The 20,653-nt window shown below is 43.1% G+C and overlaps 2 protein-coding genes across 2 annotated transcripts; one reads left to right on the top strand and one right to left on the bottom strand.

The window, feature by feature from the left end:
• Positions 1 to 4,795: 4,795 nt before the first annotated feature.
• Positions 4,796 to 9,581, top strand: LOC124703254 (WEB family protein At5g55860). Its single transcript, XM_047235476.1, has 3 exons — positions 4,796 to 4,924; positions 5,833 to 6,007; positions 7,601 to 9,581. Exons 2-3 carry the CDS (start codon positions 5,843 to 5,845, stop codon positions 9,359 to 9,361), a joined length of 1,926 nt encoding a protein of 641 aa, XP_047091432.1. The 5' UTR covers positions 4,796 to 4,924; positions 5,833 to 5,842; the 3' UTR covers positions 9,362 to 9,581.
• Positions 9,582 to 13,439: 3,858 nt separating this feature from the next.
• On the bottom strand, positions 13,440 to 20,450 carry LOC124703253 (alpha-L-arabinofuranosidase 1-like). The gene is made up of 18 exons (XM_047235475.1): positions 20,216 to 20,450; positions 19,525 to 19,744; positions 19,313 to 19,367; positions 18,815 to 19,011; positions 18,382 to 18,503; positions 18,155 to 18,302; positions 17,465 to 17,534; positions 16,781 to 16,926; positions 16,632 to 16,677; positions 16,498 to 16,550; positions 16,053 to 16,197; positions 15,414 to 15,532; positions 15,225 to 15,296; positions 14,630 to 14,733; positions 14,383 to 14,439; positions 14,101 to 14,296; positions 13,877 to 14,020; positions 13,440 to 13,752 (listed from the first exon to the last, which is right to left on the bottom strand). Exons 2-18 carry the CDS (start codon positions 19,708 to 19,710, stop codon positions 13,630 to 13,632), a joined length of 1,983 nt encoding a protein of 660 aa, XP_047091431.1. The 5' UTR covers positions 19,711 to 19,744; positions 20,216 to 20,450; the 3' UTR covers positions 13,440 to 13,629.
• Between the last annotated feature and the right edge of the window lie 203 nt (positions 20,451 to 20,653).

Genomic DNA, 20,653 nt, shown 5'->3' with positions numbered 1-20,653 from the left:
TGGTTCACCACTATTTAGAAAGGTAAGAAGGGTATTAGTTAATATTTGCATACTAGGGCTATATGCCCACATATGCCTTTTTATTTTAGTTCCTTCTTATTTGATACTATTTAGTTTTGAGAAGATTAGGGTTTAGGGTTTTGGAATTAGTTTCAATGCAATAAATAAACAATCATGGCAATATCACAACATATAAGCATGCTCACTATGTACCAAACTTAATTTAAGAAAAGTTTTTGTTGGTTCCAAAATTTGGAAAATATGGAAATTCATTTTCTTTGTTTTGTACTTTTTGGGATGTTACACCTCCAAATGAATTCCCTATGCGGTTCAATATGTTCTCTTCCAGCAACGGAACGAGATAACAAGGTGGTGAGAAAGCAAGGCTTGTAGCACAAGGTCGGATTTACGCAGAGATCCGAGACCTAATCTCCAGACGCGAGTGAAATCCTATTTCCGATACATTATATCATTGGCAGTACAAAATCATCTATCTATGCAGTTGATAGATGTAGTGACTACATATCCAAGTGGATCACTAGATTTGGTCATGTATGGTTCTCGATGGAATCACAATCCGAATCGAAATGAAATGCAACATGTTTATGTAAATTTCATAAGTCACAACATGGCTTATTGTTGTCGGTATATTCTGGTACAACCGATGTAGTGAGTTTGTTATACACAAGAATTACTCCTACAATGATGATTACTCATGCGTTTTTGTCATACACAAGTATTTCTCTTGCAATGATGAAGCACGTGATCATCCTAAAGACGGAATTTGAGATGAAGAATTTGGTTTAACCCAAAACATGCTTGATACTACAAGTCAAGCTACTTCACTCAAGTATTATGGTACACCAAGTTGCTTATATTATAAATATTGGAGAAACTGAAATGGACAAGTCATATCCATCTCCCATGCCGGTTGTTCGATCTCTAGACGTAGAGAAAGATTCACTCAAAACACGGGATGATGTAGAAGGGATATTGGAACTTGAAGTTCCATATCTCAGTGCCATTGGACCCACCAACACAATTGGTTGGGAATCAAGAATATCTTTCGATATCTCCAAGGCACCACACATTACTTGACATATTCTTGTAATTTCAGAGAAATCTGAACTCCAATATCATCAGGATACACTGATGTTGGCTACTTGAATGATCCCCACAATGTGTATCAACATGGTAGAATTGTCTCTCCATTGATGTCTTCGAGGCAGACTCTAATGACTGCACCTACCAATCATTCTAAAATACAAAGCCGCGTTAACACGTGTAGCTTTACAGAATGATAAACCACATATATGAGTCATGTGGTATTGGTTCTCTTGAACCATCAATCATTATCTACACAGATAATGTTGCTTGTGTTGCATGGATGCAAACATGATACATCAAGAGCAATATCACTAAGCATATTGCCTCTAGATTGTTTTATTTTCATGAACTTCAGAAGAGTTGGGGAATAAACATCTTGCAAGTCAAATCACGCAATAATGTTGTTGGTTTGTTCACGAAGTCTCTACCAATTTCAACGTTCCAGAAGTATTTTATGGAATTGGTATGCGACGGCTTCCAAAATTGCAAGAATTAGGGGGAGTATCTTCCTGAATCAATCATGTTCAAAGCATCATATTACACTCTTTTTCCCTTCATGAGTTTACTACACAGGTTCTCATCAAGGTTTTTAATGAGGTAATATCAACACAAGATGATATGTCATATTTTCTCGTTTTCCCTAACGGGGTTTTTAGGAAAGTATATACGACATATATTGTTCTCTAAACTCTATGGGTTTTTCCCTTTTACAAGGTTTTTCTCATATTGAGTTAACAAAGAGATAATACCAATTATATGCTGTGTCATTTTCTCCTTATTTTCCCACTGGGTTTTAAAGGAGCATTAACAGCATATCTAACTATTATATGTTGCACAATTTTCTCCTTATTTTCCCACTGGGTTTTAAGGAGTTTTAGCAACATAACATACACACTACTCTCCTCGTTTTTTTCCCACAGGGTTTTTAGAGGAGATGATTCCAAAGATGATTCTAGAGATGACCAAGCACAAGGACAAGGAAGGATTAGGGGGAGTGTTAGGATTTAATTAAATAGGTTTAATTAAAGGGATAATCCTTCCTCATGTAATTCTCTATGTTGATTGGTTTGTCAACAGACACAACCCTTCCTCACACCTCTTCGAACGGATGTGACCCATATTTGCGTCCCTTCCCCTTGTATATAAGTTGTGAATCATCAATGGAACAAAATAGTTGAATCATTTGTTGCCTCTCTCGTCTATCTCTCGTTTCTCTCGGTTCTACTTTTAACAGAAACAATCACCTTGAAGATCATGCAACGAGGGCCATGCCACTCATTCTTCTGGGCTTCCTTGACAAACCGGAGGAGACATAGTGTAGGTGAATATGAGAGTGGATTTTTGTAGCCCGAGCTACATGTAGCTCGTTTTTTTTTTGCAAATTTTGAATACAAGATTTTAAAGTTGCAAAAAAATATGAAAAAAATCTAGATGTAGACAATGATGGTCTACCAATCTGTTAAATTTGAAATCGAGGTACCTCATATTCGGGGCTGCAAAAAATTAATAAAATCTAACAGAATCTGAGATTTTGAAATCTCGCACTGTTCACTACTATTGAAGTCAGGGTTTGTGATTTTTGCGCAGCTTAGAGTATAAGGTATTTTGAGTTGAAATTTTCCACGACTGTAGATCACATTATTATGTGCATGTAGATTTAATTTCAGATTTTTTTTGAAAGTATAAAACGTTGTTTCCATTTCTTTCAAAAAACGAGCTACGTGTAGCAGCTCGAGCTACGCTTGTTGTTTCCGAGGTGAATATCTAAGGTTTCAGCACATGCCATCACCTTGAAGATCTTGCAATGAGTGTACTCATATGTTCCATTGGTTGCATATTTTCTTCATTTTGGAAAAAAGAGGTGGAGCATAATGTAGGTGAAGGGGGGCCACTGCCCCACTAACTTTTGACCAAGTTGTGAAGATTTTTCTAGGACATGCTTAGATGATATTTTATATTTGGTCCACCCATGTAGACAACATGAAGTATTGCTACAACATAGATGTAAGGTAGATGACACGATACCTAGTAAGTGTAACTTTTCTCTATGGCAACGTCGAGAGCCCGGTCTACCCGAAGTTTAGGATCTCCCTCGGAGCTACGCCATGATCCACTACCGAGCTTATACTACTTATAGTGGGAGTAACATAGGTAGTAAGATACTAACATCACTCCCGCTATGACTAGTCTTAGTTGAGGCTCAGGAGGTGATTGTGCTGATGCAGACACTGAAGCTTAACAGTTGTCTCTCAGACGCGACAATGGGCCGATTGTTCATTTCGACACTAGAGCAACAAATGTTCCGTAGAACGACTCCAATCCACTCCATATGGGGCGGACTTCTTCCTTGGACTTTCCACAAGGATAAATTCCAGCGAGGAAAGCAAAGAGTCAGGTATACATCTTCTTCATTTGATTTGCAATTTATTATTCATTTCACATTCTTCCATTATCTAGTTTTTATTAAACAAGTAGAAACTACACTTTAAACATAAGGCTCAAAGAGCCCAGCTTGTGGACCAGACCGAAAACCCTCGTTGATATGTTGTCAGCGACGCTGGCGCTGTTTCCTTCTCTAGAAATTACGATTTTATCTAGAGCCATACATCCTAGGTGAAATAGGAAAAGACATAGAGAAAGGCGTGCCCTGGAGTACGTTGATGAAGATGTGCATCAACAAAACCGGTACGTACGAGACTCCATGAGAGGTGATCGGGAGATGGCCAGGAAAACCCATCTAGGGTTCCTTCTCCTTGCCGGCGCCGCCGCCGGTTCGCTCCGTCTTCGGTGGCATTGGGGCCTTGGAGGTGTGGTGGACCACGTCCTCTCGTAGGTGGGAGGGTTTTCGTTCTATGTTACGTTGTTTTCAATGTCTTCTTCGGGATGGTGAGGTGGCGACGAGGTCCTCCCCACCCTATCCTCGGTCCGGTTGTGTGTATAGCATCGACGGAGGACGCGTGAAGTCGTGTGTCTGACGAATCTCCTAGGATCTGGTTGTTTTTCGTGTCCGTTGGTGTGGTCTCAGACCAGTCTCTCCCGATCTACGGTTGTCATCTTTTGCGACGGTTGTTGATCTAGTGTGCAGGTCCTTTGGATTCTTAGCACAATGATTTCTCGTTTGTCTACTTCAACAAGCTTTACTACGATAAAATTTGACCGGCTGCAGCGATGGAGGGGTGAGGATGGCAGCGCACTTTTAGGTCGCGTCAGTCTGTAGTCGTTGCTAGGTGGCTGACCTACTTGTCATTTTATTACTTGTAGCTCTATTTGTACTGCAATTGATGATTATTGATTGGTGGAATTTTCGAAAGAAAGAAACGTGTGCGTGGACAAAGGATCTTCATGGATCACCTTCCTCCTGGCCCACCAGATTTACCAGTGCGACCAGAACCTCTATAAACAAGGCGCTATGCTGAGCTGCGACCCAGTTTTGTGAGAGGCCCAGCCCAGTTGCAGCTGGAAAATTTCTCAGCCCCTAAGAACAATATAAAAAAATAAAAGAAGAAGGAGGAGCCATTGAGAAATCAGGGGACACACAGGGGCTTCCGTGCAAATAGACCAAGACAGGAGCGGACGCCCCGTGAAATCCGCCACCGCATCACCCCTTTCCCCCCTTTGGCCTTCGCCTCCATTCCCTTCCGCTCCGACGACCTGCTCCCCGCCGCGCCACCGCCTCCCGCTCTCCAACCGGCCACCACCCTCCGCCGTGTCGTCGGCCTTGGCAGCGCGGGACCTCGACTTCCCGACCTCCAGCGCACCACCCTCTTCCAATTCGGTCAAACCGCTCCCCCGGCCGCCCATCACCGCCGTCAGTCAGGTAACCCTCCTCTTGCATTGGCCGGTCCGGTCCGGTCCGGCGGATCCTCTTCGATCCAACCTTAATACCATTACATGATCGCCTCCACCTGTTTGAAATGCAAGCGCCGCTCTGAATTAGTCTCGGCTACATGCTGGATCGCGACGGCTGGTTTGTAGTACCTTGTAATGTAGCGTCGACCCTGCAATTGCCTAGTCATGACGATGTCGCTGGGGATATTACCGGTTTTTTTGGATTTTTTTGTTGGATTGGCGTTGTAATATCGTAGTAGGGGTGGTGCCCACGACAAATTTCTGTGCTGCTAGCGAGGTCATATGCATTTTTTGCTGGATGCTCTGTTTCGGCGATTGGACAATAATTCGTCGAGAAATCGGTTGTTATCATGATGTAGTCTGGGGATACTGTCTCTACTGGTCATTTTCGATGTCAGGAGATGATCTGTGTCATGGATGGCAGATTGACACAAGATTGTGTTGAACTCATTGTTACAACCCATGTTACCCATGCACTGCTATTTTGTGGTGTTCAGCATCGATGGGAATGGGAACGATGTGGTAGGGGGCATATAAGATTAAGAGGCTGGGTCTAATCGATGTTGAAATTTTCACAAACTTCACAAACATATTTAGTGTTTTTAGCCCCCGAATATTGTACTCCCTCCGATTCATAGCAAGTGTCGGGAATTTAGTACTACGTTAGTATAACTTTTGTACTAAGTTCCCGATATCTATTATGGATCGGAGGGAGTAAAACTAATCATCATCATGGTAGCTAGCTTCTAAATATCTCTTTTTTGTTACCAAACCTTAGCGGAAGCCTTCGTTAAACTAATCCATTCTAGTTCTTGTATATGTCAGGAATACTTCTGTTATCAATGTGATGTAACTTGCGATGATTTTCTGTCGCAGGCTGCAGAATATGGGGACAAAATCACCTTCCGCTGATCCGGAAAAGACGGAGATTGGAGAAATTGACACGAGGGCTCCATTCGAATCCGTTAAAGCTGCAGTAAGCTTGTTTGGCGAGGTCCGCTTTTCATCTGACAAATCTGCAACCAGAAAGGCACAGGCTCCTCAAGCAGAGGTACTATTTACGAACCGAAATTGTGTGCTTTAATATTTCATTATATAGGGTTACTCGATTTTGTTTTTTGATTATATAGTAGGCCTGCATGCTGATTTATTAGTATACACATACATTATATGCGCCGCAGGATGGTTTTAAAGGCATCGCTTAGGCGTCAAGGCGACCCCCCTCCGCCTTGGAAAATCGACCGCTTTAGGCGCCTAGGCGGCTAAAGCATCCACCTAGGCGTCGCTTACGCGTCAGAGTGCCACCCCTCCGCTCTAAGACGCCTTAACACCTTTTAAAACCATGCACTGTAGCCATTCATTATTATAAAGCGCAGTAACTTGATGAAAAGCTATATTGGTGCTTGAATTGCTAACTTAAAACTTACTTTTGGGTTTCCGTGATCAGATTTGTGGATCAAACTCTATGAAGTCATCAGATTGTACTGTACCACTTTTTTTTCTAAAAACTTTTCCTTTCACCCTTTCCATTATCCATTTGGCATTGTCTAAAATTACAATTATTGCCTTCAATTCAGTTTAAGCAGTTACTGAGCTGTTATGGAAGTTGCAAACGTCCTGTTTTGACTCTTGATACAAGGAAACAAGGGGAAATGATTTTACATGTCTATCACAATGTTATATTTATACAAACTATCTTTTTTTTCTTTAATTGCTAACCTCTGCTATGTTTCTGGACATTCTCGGCAGCTGTTAAAGTTTGTCTTAAGCGATAATCTTGTATTAGACATGATGTAACTGGGAATCATCAGTTGTATCAGAACATTTCTTAGCTCTACCGACTCACTCCTTATCTTAGTAAAGCACAACTTTTATACAACCTTAAAAGAACATTTTATACAATTAGTTAAATTTGTTGTTCTTAAATTCGGATCTAAAAGGGATAATGAAGAACAAAGTGAATAATAGTGAGCAGCGGTACTTCATATGTGACTATCCATCATATCGAAATTTTCCGAATTGGAATTTGCAGATGTATCTATACCATTCCATAAATAGAGTCGGAATTGACTTCATGTGAATTAGTCAGATCCTATCTGAGGGAATGGAGAACTTGTCAGTTGGTGAAACTATTCATTATTGCAATAACTCACGACCGGAAACATGGACTTCCTGTGAGCAATGAGTGCTCTCTCTATTTTCAAATGAACATTTAATTTTTCTTGTACAATCTCTTGAATATGTAGAATAAGGTTGTTCCTAAACTGCTTTTCATGTATCTTGATTCGTGCATTAGATATGATGTATCATGGGCCACATGTAGTACATGTTGGTTCCTTCCAATTGGTTCCACCCTAGTTTTCCATAGATGCTGCTATATTACCATGTTATCAATGTTAACCAGTCTCTATAGGGTGTTTTTTTTATCAGTTTCAGTTCACTTGGATCTAGTAGCTTGTATTCCCTCCGTTCCGAAATAATTGTCGAACTTTTTTTAGGTACGGATGTATCTTCTGCACATTAAAATGCAATAGATACATTCATATCTAGATAAAGTTGCGACAATTATTTTGGAACGGAGGTAGTATTCCAGAACTATATGATCATACTGATCCTTTGCGCATCTAATTTTGTTCTGTGGCAGAGGGTGTTGGCAAAGGAGACAGAGCTGCACTTAGCCCAGAAAGAACTGGATAAATACAAGGAACAGCTGAGTAACGCTGAGACTACCAGAGCTCAAGCCCTCTCTGAACTGGAGAGAGCTAAAAAAACCGTTGAGGATCTAACAAATAAGCTTGATGCAGTTAACAAGTCAAAAGAACTGAATATTAAAGCAACAGAAGATGCAAATATCCGAACAAAGGAGCTTGAAGGTGGAAGCTCTGGTGAAGCAGTTGGAAAGGATGGTCCTTTGAAACAAGAGCTAGACAATGCGAGGGAACAGTATACTGTTGCTCTGGCAGATCTTGATGCAGCAAAGCAAGAGCTTAGAAAACTGAGAAAGGATTTTGAAACCTCGCTGGATGCCAAGTTATTTGCTGCTCAGCAGGAAGCAGAGTCCATGCAGTCTTCTGAAGCAAACAAGGAAAAGGCATCGCAGCTCCGTACTGAGATTGCACAAGTTCAGGAGTCACTTATGCATGCTAAGGCAGCCACGGAGCAAGCACGTGAAGAGGAGGCACACGTTCTTGCTGAGAAGGATGTTGCCAGGAAAACCTGTAAAGAAGCTCTGGAAGAAAGTCGGAGGAAATTGTCAGCTTTGAGAAATGGTTTTGATCCTGTAGCTTGCAAGAGCCTCCAAGAGAAACTAGATGAGACTTATTCTGAGATTGCATCTTTGCAGAAGCAGATTGAAGATGCCAGAGCTCGGGATTTGGAGGCCGTTTCTGCTGTCAGCACAGAGCTGGATGATGCTAAAGAAACGTTGCAGAAAGTTGCACAAGAGGAAACTTCTCTTAGCAGTTTGGTTGAATCTCTGAGGCTGGAGTTACAGGCTGTAAAGGAGGAACACAATCAGCTGAAACATAAAGATGCAGAAATTGAATCTATTGTGGGAGACCTACATGTTAAGCTCCAGAAGTGTAAATCTGATCTTGAGACAGCGGTTGCCACAGAAGCGGATGCAACATTAGCTTCGGATGACCTGATGTTGGCCCTAGAGCAGTTGTCTTCCGAGTCAAAAAATGCTCTTCAGGAAGCTGAGGTGATGCAGACACGCGCAGCTGAGTTAAGAGATGAAGCTGAAGCAGCACGCAGTGCATTAGTGGAAGCCGAGCAGAAGTTACAGTCCTCCTTGAAGGAAGCAGAAGTAGCAAAAGCGGCTGAATCAAAGGCTCTTGATCAGATCAGGCAACTAACGGACAGGGCAACTGCTGCACGTGCTTCAATTTCAGAACCAGGTGCAAATATCACCATCTCGAAGGAGGAGTTTGAATCTTTAAGCCGAAAGGTGGAACAGTCGGAGAAGCTGGCCGAGATGAAGGTTGCTGCTGCTATGGCCCAGGTGGAAGCTGTTAGAGCAAGCGAGAATGAGGCAATCAAGAAACTGGAAGCTGCTCGGAAGGAGATGGAAGACATGGAACTGGCGACAGAGGAGGCGCTAAAGAAGGCAGAGACGGCGGAAGCAGCAAACAAGGCGGTGGAAAGTGAGCTCAAGAGGTGGCGAGAGAAGGAAGAACAAAACAAAAACGCCGAGGCCTACATGCCTCCGGTGGGAGCCACATCGCTAGCAGATGCTCCGTCTAACTCTGTGCACAGGGCTTCCGCCCCAAGAGCCAACGAAAAGAGCAATGGGCATCAGAAGAACAGCAAAGCTCTGTTGAAGAAGAGCTTCATGCTGCCTAGCATCTCAGGAATGTTCCATCATAAGAAGAAGAACAATGCTGATGGCAGTTCACCCTCATAATCTGTCCGAGTTCTTTCTTGCATAGTGGTTCCAAACTCCCAACACACTGTTCATCTGTGTGAGTGTATTTCTTCTAGTGGTGTTGTACTTTGTAATGCTACGAATTCCGAACTTGTGTTATGTAACCATGTTCATGCTGTATATGTATGTATACTTTTTGCTGGTAACCTACTGGCTCTAAAAATCCAAATCAAATCACACCTTGTTGATGCTTTCCCTATGCATGGTATGGTGAGGAGTGACAACATGATTGTGTTTGCGTATTTTTGTTGGGTTATTGTGACATCCTGATCTATGATACTCATGCTAACAAGATGTTTTTTTTTTCGATTAAGCGTGCTTTGGATTTTCTCAGTTGCAGATATGAGATCATCCAGCAATCCAGTGATCCGATGCATTTTTTTTTTTTTTTTTGAAAATGTGTTGTGTATTAATCAAATAACAAAGTTTTGGTTACAATCGTTCAAGGCCGCTTTCGACACGCAGGTCGGCACCGCACCTTGTAAAACCCCATCACACAACACACTACGGCTAAATTGACATAAACCATGCGCTACAGTATTGCAAGATCTGCTAACTTTGGATAGGATAACTTGTCGATCCGTAGGTTTCATCCTTTTGAAGTCCTTTGCAATGAAACATAGCTCAGACCTGATCCTGTCATCCTCGAATGCCTCAATAACAGCAGCACAATCAGTTTCTATAATGAGGTTCAAAGCGCTATTAGCAGCGCCCAGTTTAAAACCTTCTAGGCATGCAATCGCTTCTCCCATTTCAGCACTTTGGCAATTTTGTATGACTCCCCAAGCGGACAGAATAGTATCTCCGAGATGATTTCGAATGATCGACCCCCAGCTACCCTTCTTGTCGTCCACCAAGAAACTGGCATCAACATTACACTTTATCCACCCATTAGGAGGCTTCTCCCAGGTTTTAGCTTCCTGCTTCTCCATGTTTGGAGAAATCACTTTCAGGCTTGGTGGCTTATCTATTTTGCTTTTACCCTTTCTATCCACCACTATATCCCTCTTCTTCAAATTCTGCAAAGTAGCTAAATAATTCTGTAAGAAACTAATCGAATTTTTAATAGAGACCTTACCATCACTGAAGATTATATTATTTCTATGATGCCAAGCCCTCCACCAAATAAACATGAGTTTGTCCCTCATGTCTTTATTCAGTTTGTCAAGAAGGATCAGAACCCAATCATCTCCTGTACACCGAAGGTCATTCTCACAAGGTAACTTCCGATGCATTTTTCTTTGGTGTTGACTGAGAATTAAGTTGAATAATCTTAATAAACTCAATTTTGCTTAAGAATCCGAATCCCCAACGAGAATGTAGAGTCCATAAATATGCTAAACGGTTCATATTTAAAACAGAAGTCAAAGGCCCGGCTTTATATAGACCAAAGCTAGCAACGGCAACATAGTTCGGTACATCAACATAGTTCACACAACTCGATCCCACGGATCACAAGCAAAGTTAACACGCCAGGCCACACGATAACACATTACAGGACATAGCTAGATAAGTCCACAAGGGGAAGATAACACATTACACGATGCAACGTATATTCGACCTTGTTAGGAATAATAGTCCGATGTGGGTACGGCGTCGTGTTCGTTTGTGTAGGTCCTGTCTGTGTCAGTCCGATTAGGATCGTGCATGCTATCATCAAACCCAAAGAAATCCAACTAACGTCTAACAGTGTCGTGTTCATGTCCGTGTATAGTTCCAGTCCGTGTGACAGACGGTGTGAGTTCGAGCAGGATATATAGTGTCCATGCTTATCAGTGTGCGTGTCGGAATTGAAGTAGCATCCGGTTAGGTCACCGTCTCTAGATTGGGCATGCGGAGTATTTATGCTCAGGCAATCCCTAGCTTCTACCACACCAAAAAAGCACTCGATCGACGGCCCGGCCTCTAGCAAGCTCTCTCATGCAAAAGATGGCGCCGCGGATGAGCACGGCCGATGTCCTGCACGCGCTCCGCTCCGGCGCCCGGTTCGTTCCGTCGCATGAGGAGGCGATCAGCGTCTACCTCCGGCGCCATGTCCTCGGCGGGCCGCTCCCGGACACGGCCGCGGTGATCTCCAAGGTGCAAGTGTACGATTTCGAGCCCAAGGATCTGGCGAAGAGGTACACCCGGCTTCCCAGGACCCACAACCGCTTCTTCTTCACCACCGTCAAGCGGCAGAAGGCCGGGAATGGGTTCAGGATGTCGCGCGCCGCCGGCCCCGGCAGCTGGGTCGGCACCGAGAAGAAGGACATCAAGAACCGCGCCGGCGTGATCATCGGCTCCCACGAGACCCTCAAGTACGTGTACAAGAACAAGAGCCGCAAGACGGATTGGCGGATGGATGAGTACCGCTGCTCCGGCCTGGACGACTCTGCCGTCGTCGACGCCGAAGGAAGGGAGCGCGTCTTCTGCAGGCTCTACATCCCTCTCAATTCCAAGGACCTCGTCACGCTCCAGGAATCTTTGGCAGGGGATGATCTTCCTCTTCAACCCGACGACAGTGCCATGGCGGCCGCGGCCAACCAGCACCAACAAGAAGCCGCCAATGCCATGGCCCTGCAACAGCAGCAGCTGCCGCGTAGACAAGAAGCCGCCGCTGCCATGGCAGTTCAGCACCAGCAGCAGCTGCTGCGTCTACAAGTACCCGCCAATGCCATGGCCGTGCAGCAGCAGCAGCTTCCGCGTCGACAAGCACCCGCCAATGCCATGGTCGTTCAGCAGCAGCAGCAGCTGCATCGACAAGGACCCGCCAATGGCATGGCCGTGCAGCAGCAGCAGCTACGTCGACAAGAATTCGCCACTGCTATGGCCCTTCAGCAGCAGCAGCAGCCGCGTCGACAAGAACAAGCGGCGCCTGGGCTTTCAAAGATCATGCAGCCGCAGTCGATCAAGAAGCGACCGCCCCCGGGTGCTCTTGATCTTTCCTCGCGACCACAGCAGCCTGGCGTCACCAACGCGCAGCACGTTGTCGAGCCACCGCCTCCCAAGCGGATGCGCCCAACACCGGCGCCACTGGAGGTTCCAGTGCCACCGGTGCGTCCACAGTGTCCTGCTCCGGCGATGCCTCAGCCGGTCGCACCACAACAACGTCCTCGTATATCACCTCGCTCGCAGCCGGTCGCACCACAAGAACGTCCTCGTATATCACCTCGCTCGCAGCCGGTCGCACCTTCTCCACGGCCCACGGCTGAAGCGCCAACCGACGTCATGGACGAGGACGACGATTTGGTGAACTCGTTGGAGGCTCTTCTGGAAAGCCCGCGAGGGGAGGACAACGGCATGATCCAAGAAGAAGCCGGCAAAGACGACGAGAACGAGGACGAGGACGACGACGACGACGACGACGACGACGAGGACGACGACGACGACGACGGGATCATGAGTTGGGCGGGGGGGTTGGATGAGGAGCTCGAGAGATTGTCAGAACCTGAAATGGCGTCGGACGGGGGCCAAGCCATGATACAAGAAGGAGCCGGCACGAGATTGATGGAGGCGGAGCTCGAAGAGGTGCCAGCAGTGAAGGAACACGGAGGCAAGATCCAAGAAGAAGGCCAGCAGCAGCATCAGCATGCGAGCTCGCTGGAAGGCTTCGTGGCCGATGAGAGAGGAGACGACGTGATAGCACAGGATGCGTGGGATACGCTCGGCAACGACTTCGACGGAGCTGGAGACATCGATTACTCCCTGCCTCTTTCAGCCTACGATATCCAATTCTAGTAGCTAGGAATTAGGATACCATCTCCCTCAGCAGCCAGTGATTGTAATGTACTAACTCCTCTGTAGACTGTAGTATGCAGGTATCCAATTTTTTGTGGAGATACCCACACAGGTTTTGCCAAATACTCCTAGGGATCTGTAAGCTCTGTATCCAAATATTTTTTCAAAGTGAATACAGAATGCGTTCCTCATGAGGTTGCGACTTTTTTATTTATGTGCAATGTTTTGTGAAAGTGAATACAGATCGCAAAGATATTCATGTGTCCATGCTTGTTCACTCTTCCTAGCTGTTGCATATATATGGATCCAAAACAAAGCATGTACTCCGTACAAGGGAAAATTAACTGCAGATCACCCCGATATCAACTTTATTTATAGTAAAATACTGTATGCAGCATCTTCTTTTTGTTACACTGTATAGTGCTTTATCAAGATACATGTATAATAATTACTGGCAGCCTCCTGCACGTGTGTATCTCGCCTCGTGTATTTGCCGTGTTTCCATCTGTCCCTAACCTCGTGTGGCTGCTTCACATCTCCGCGACAAGCTTCGACTGAGCCAGCGCAAGGTCGAAAGAGGAGAAGGAGTGGGCAGCAAGTGTGACCTGCATCTGCTCTGCAGCGTTGCCCAGCTGGGTTGTCACAGGCACAACCTGCATTTTGTTCATCATAAGCAAGATTCAGCTTCAGACGAGCAGCTCTCCCAGAAGAACGATACCAAAACCCACAACATGCTCTACAGTCTACACCTACTCACAAGCAGAGATGGTATACTACCTTGGTTGGGTTACTGAAAGAATTTTCATCCATCACATTACTAGACGTCAGAACAGTAGCGTTTGACCCCAGCGCATTGATGCTAGCCTGAAGCCCAGTCGCAGAGATTGTGAGGCTCACCTTGTCTGATCCAAAGTTCACAATCTGCAAAGGAGCTTCCAACATTAACACCAAGAATCTACGTCCTCCTCCTCCGGATACTACATAGTAGGAACGTTACTTGCCTTTACTCTCAAGAAGCTATTCCCAGAATCTTCCTGCCAGGTGATAGCAGATGCTGCCAGAGAACCAGAGTAGTTGGAACTGATTGTAGCTGGATGAAGCATGGCACCACTAGATTCGCGGAAAAGCTTCTGCATCCAGTAACTAGGAGTTCCGTATTGCTGCCAGGAGTTGAAGACAATAGCGTCTGGGTTCCACCTAATTGTTCAATTCAAACATAATTACTGCAATATTAATCAATAAGAACTAAAGAAATGAAGAAAAAGATAGCCATCGATGCTAACGTTTGATCATTGTCGTTTACAAAGAGTGGCGCATAACTTGCCATCTGAACAATATCACTGCAAAGAACGAACAAGAGGTCAGCTAACCCACGGTACAGATCAATAGCTCGTTGCTACAAGAGTAGAACAAGCTCCATGAGACTCTAACTTGATGAACACATATAGTATATAAATCTTCACTGGAAAACTGCAGATGTGATGACCAAACAGGTGAACGACCAAGAGACAAATAATAAGGAGAGATCACCTGTTCTTCTCTAGTCCAGTGAGGAAAGCAGCCTCTGCCAGTGAAGCAAGAAGGCTTCCTCTACCCGCATCACTTCTCCAAACAGCATACTCACTGACAAAAGCCTATCCAATATTCATATTGTCAAAACACAGGGATATGCAGGAGAGCTATGTTATTTTGTAATCAAGAGAACAAATGAAAAGCCCAAGATTTTCCAGGACATGCAAGCACCATCAAAGACTTCAGTAAGTGCACTTCTGCAGGTTGGCATTTCGTGACTTCACGGAAACTAGAGCTAAGTTAAATGTGGTTCAAGTGGAAATGCAAAAAGATGCAGGTTCTGGTTCAAGTCTAAATTCCTACAGTTGATTGTATGAGCATTTCTCATCATCATCATTAGTTATCATATTCATTACAAATCAGAGTTCTGAATAATGGTGATGATAAACCAAGGAACCCACAAAACACACCACTATCGCAAGAACATCCCTAATGAAAGGCAGAGGTGCTGAACTATGTGGTAACAGAACATTTCAAAGGCCATCAAGCCTATGTCACAAGCATTTCTCCCACAAATGGAAAGATAGAGTGAACCGTGAGTACTGAGGCATACCTTGGGCCCAGTACGAGAAGTTCGATCAAATGTACCCTTCATGTTAAACAAAGTCTTCGAATCAGTGTAGACCTATAGAAAAAGCAGCATTTCAGATTCTAATTCAAGGGGAAAACAAAGCAGTGGTGATAACCAAGTACAATCTTAACAGAGGAAATGAGTCGAGCAAATGTGTCACGGGTAATTTACATGGAAATCATACAGATCAGCAGGATGGTCAAGTGGTTTGGATGAACCATCACAGTTTGAGATCATCTGAATGTCTGGATAGGCTTCTCTTATAGCATTGTAGAACTTGAGATAATTACCTGTTCAACAGAATCAAAGCATAATGTAACTACAAGATTTATTTCAGATGGTTTCTCTTTATACAGTTTATGTGAAAATACAGAACTGCCACTCGATCAGGTGGAACTACTTTATGGTGAATTTATTCCTCTTTTCCTATTTTAGCTAGTAGTGCTATATATTCTATGCTTCACTCACTTCATTTTTTCTTTCATGGGAACATAAATCACTATCAATTTGCTCATGAAGTGTTGTTTCAGCTCACTAGTCCAATCACATTTCTTTGTGGATTATGCACTAAATTTTGGAAGGAAAATTTTGTGATTAATTATCTGGAGCACTTTTCTTAATAGGTGTAGCCATGGTTGAATCTTGGCATTTATATGATTTTACACCATTTAGTTCTCATCTACAAGGCATGACGGAGACTTGGACCTATAATGTGAAATGAATGGAATAAGAATAGCAGTTGACAGACAAGATCAAGAACACACATGAGAGCTGAGTACATTTTGCATTAACAGGTAGTTCAAAATTTACCGAGGTAGTATTTCTTCCCACAATCTTCATTTCCAATTGCAACATACTTGACTGGGAATGGTTCTGGATGCCCCATTGCAGCTCTAACAGAGCCCCATGTTGAGTTTGCAGTCCCCCTTGCGAATTCTAGACTGTCCAATACGTCCTGTAGAAAGACAATAATTTTGGGATATTGTACACGGCTTTGATAAACATCTAACTCATGGTAAGAATAATGGCTATCACTTGATGTTTTTATTAATACTACAGTACCACGAAAGTAAATAACAGAAATGGAAGAAGCTGATCCATGGAGAAGGTTGAGAAACAGATAAGTAGGTTGATGCACCATTGCAATGCTCAGTTATTATTGCTTGAAAATTGCAGTTCATTCAAGAGTTAGAAGTATCCATCATACACTCATGTATCTAACTTGCTAGAAAATGAAGTTAAATTTCAACAATACCTTTACAAAAGGCGCAATAGCAGCGGTACTAACTTCATCATTGTGGCTGATTCCTGGTATTTAAAAAGAGAACTCCAGTTTTAAGGAGGCCAATACCGCTAATCATTCATATTATAAAATATGAAGATATTTACCATTGTTGAATACCCAGATTGGAGCAGCACCCAGGTCTTCAGAAAGCTTTGATATGGATTTTTAAGATAATAAATGGTTAGGAGCTCTATGGTTCAAGTAGAATATAAAAGGAAAAAAGGTGAAATCATGTTCACTACTTGGCTGGTACCTGAAGAAATTCATAATATCCAAGGCCATCGTCAGTCCAGTAATGCCAAACATCTCCAAAGTGTCCAGGCCTCTCTTCCCATGGACCAATAGATTCTCTCCACCTGAATGCATTTCTTAACCAGTCGCCTTCAACAAAGCAACCACCTATAATACATTCCAAGTAAACCATGTAAAAGTAATGAAAACACTAAAAATCAGACAGTCTTTATAAACTTAATTTGGGACCTGTTGGATTCATTTTAACGGAGTATTACATTTTTCCAAGGGAATGGAGTATTAACTTAGATAAAGGAACACATTTATATGGAAGAGGATGTCTAATTAGAATTGTCAGAGCACACATTCAACTTGGAAGATATGAAATTCAGTCAGTTAATGTAACTTGCATATGGTACTGATATATTAGTTAACTAAGAAAACAATGAAATCTAATTCTCTCATATTTTGGCTGAACATCAGACTAGGCATTGTCATTAATTGGCTCAGTGAATTTCTTTAACTGGGCAAAATAAGGTCCCAATTCAGCTAGGTCTCGCTAGTTCTGATCTCAATGTAAGGATAATCAGGTTTAAGCAATATGGGAAAATATCACATCCAGTAAATTATCTCGTACGACTCTAGACATTAGCGTGAAGCCCCCAATGAACTGAGCATAAATTTGACAAGACTCAGCCGGCCATACCAGGGAATCTCAAGAATCGTGGTTTTAGATCCAAAAGCATTGATATCAATTCTTTGCGAAAACCATGTCCCTGGATCATAAGTTAAAAAAGGCAGTTACATACTCAGATAAACTCAAGCACCATAAGCATGACAAAGATGTACCTAGAGCATTTGCTGATATCCTGGAAAATATATACAACACAGAGTATCCACTTAAAACACAATGCTTCCGCAAAAAATAATGTAACATTCCAGACTTGGTTCTACTTGGTTTGTAATCAAATTTCTCAATAAGTGTAGCACCATAGGCTCGAAACTAGTGTTCCTCTTTTGAGGTAGAGAAATAGAAATGTGCCCCCACATTAGTATGAAAAATTGAAAATTGCAATGGACTTGCCAGACGACCCATGCAAGAATTTAAACATAACCAAGATAATCAGACCAAACAAACTTTAAGACTTAATGGAAAATAATAATTTTTTAATATTAGGTCAATATTATTATGACTTATACCTAGGTCTATCAAACCTATCATGCTTCTGGCAGCAGATTGTTTTTGCCAATGCCAGGAGAAATTTTACTACAATAGATCAGTGCTTTGTGTTCAGAGTTTGCTCTTCAATTGATGTATAGTTCAGTTTTCTAAAGCCTTGGATCTCTGCCTGCGTTCAGTTCTTATCAACATCAAGAATATAGAAATACAATATACCTTAAACGTGTCTGAAGGCATGAGTGATACTTGATCAAGCCATACAACCCCCTTCTTGTTAGATGTTATCTGAAGTCTTGAGGTTCTGTTTGTTCCTTTAGCAATAAATTTCTGCTCCACTTTTGTCCAGCTGGAAGTGCCAGCAACTCTGAAACAACATAATCATTTAAATAATTGAAATAATGTCGCCCTACTCCTGACGAAACATTGAGAAAAATGATACTAACGGTACGGTAGCTGAAGCTAGCTTCTGCAACCCATCAGAGCTTGCTAGTGAAACTGTCAATTCTGCAGCTTCAGCCGATTTAATGTACATAACGAGATTGTACGTCTTTCCATCTTCTATGTTCTGAAAAATAAAATGGTAAGGGTAATTACTAAATTGGATAAAAAGGAGTAGAAAGGTTTAGGAAAAACAAATATGTACTTCATTTTGCATACATTGGGATATTAAAGTTTGCACTACATAAAAATTATACCAAACAAAATGCAAGGAGGTCAAAATACTGCCAGCTGCCTTGCAAGACAGACAAAAGGATACACGCAAAAAAGCATTACTATCAAATGATACATTGATATCAAGTTATATTGTTCATCAACCTATAATTTGCATGGCGATACAAGTGATCAAATTATGGTCAACTTAAAATCGTATCATACCATGCCCCAGAACCCAGGGTTGTAAATGCCAACGCCACCAGCTGGGCAGTCATCGCAGAGAACCTCCATCCGAAGCGCAATAATGTTTCGACTGAAACATGATGTACGATCAGTCGCTACAAATACGGAAGAGTCATCTCCGATTATAGACCATGGGTCAATATTTGATGGCGTATGGAGCCCTCCAGCTTCAAAACCTGAATAACAAAATGCATTGGATGATTCCATGGGAAATATTTCTGTAGGAAAAAAACCTACTTTTTATTATTCCAGATATATACTCAAGATCAACTATCATATTTGAAGCTAGGCGAACAATTATTGTTATGTGTTTGAAGGTATGTGACAAAACAGAATTGAGTTAAACAAACATGGGGAGAGTTATCATCTTCAGAGAAAAAATAGCGGGAATAACTATATACTTCTATTCATCATGCTATTCCTGTTTTAGGTTCCAATGGACTGCAGCACATCCGACAACCAACAACGATGAATTACCTCTATTACTAACAAGTTCTGCCCATATGCCACCAGCTCCTGCATGGTTGATCTCCTACAACATTAGCCATGGTAGTTAATACGAGAATATAATGGAACACACATTGTCTGTTTTGCTGTGACTCCGTAGCATCCGATGAAACTTGAGTAATCTCGAGATGTACCATTGAAAAAACATACACTGGTATAAATCAATCAAACTAGTTTCTCACCTCAAAGAACATCCCAAACAGCGTGTCTGGGATCTTTCGAGCAAGCTGTGACGAGGCATCGACCTTGAGGGTGGCCGTCTGCGTCGCCTCTAATTCTGATGCAATGCATTTGCAGCCCACGCAGAACAGGAGCAGCAGGCACGAGATGGAAGGACGGAACACTTCCTTGGTCCCCATACGCATCATCAACTTGCAAACAGCACTAATGTAGTCCGTGTGTCTGTTGAACAAAAACTGAAAAGGAGATTGAAACTATGAGAGGTCGACTGAGACACACTTTTCAAACCTGACAATGATACGTATTGCAAGCTAAGATGCCATTAGAGAATTGAAGAGATATAAAAAGAAGATATCCGCGAGATTTCCAAGACAATGACTATGAGTCAGTACTTAATAAGAGTTCACTGATGTGATTTAGTGCATGTGAAGCAGTATGCAACTATACAGGCGTCTCAAAACGGAAAACATGAGATGGGCTTTCAGATGGACTTATAGGCACGAGCCAAAAAGAAGCACACGGGCACTAACGGACTGTTCCAACGAAAATAGATACCACCAAGTCACTCTCTCCTCTCTGTAGCATTTCATCGAACAACCTCCCTGCACATCCAGCCCAAGAATCCAAGAAAGAATCCAATACAGCGACATGTCCAGTGAAGAGATCGATCCTTTTGCTAGTAAATTTGCTCACCATGAATCCTCCACCCAGCACCAACCAGCTGAGGAAGAAGGTCGAAGAGGTGGAGTATCCTGCGAGTGTACGAGCAGCGGAGGTGCGCGCTTAAGTAGGCGAAGCCGCCACGGCGAGGAAGCAGTGGCTTTGAAGCCAAGGGTGGCTCGGGAGCTCCGGGGGATGGCGATCGGACGCCGGAGCCGAGGGGGTGTCCACGGCCAGTTGCTTGCCGGAGTGGGCAGCTTCGGCAGTTGGTTGGTTTGTTTGTTGACTGCTGGCGCGGTCCCACTGACCGGCGGGCCCCAGTTTATCCGTATGACCACATCTTCGCTTGGTTTCCTTCGTTTATCCTCTCTCGAACTAACAAAGAAATGGAAATTCCCTCAAAAAGAAAGAAAAGGAAATGTACTCTATTGATCATTTCGTTGATTTATTGCTAGTAGTACGATAAGACAA

This window comes from Lolium rigidum, chromosome 3, assembly GCF_022539505.1.
Source record: "Lolium rigidum isolate FL_2022 chromosome 3, APGP_CSIRO_Lrig_0.1, whole genome shotgun sequence".
Classification (NCBI taxonomy): domain Eukaryota; kingdom Viridiplantae; phylum Streptophyta; class Magnoliopsida; order Poales; family Poaceae; genus Lolium; species Lolium rigidum.
This window is presented reverse-complemented; position numbering and strand designations above follow the sequence as displayed.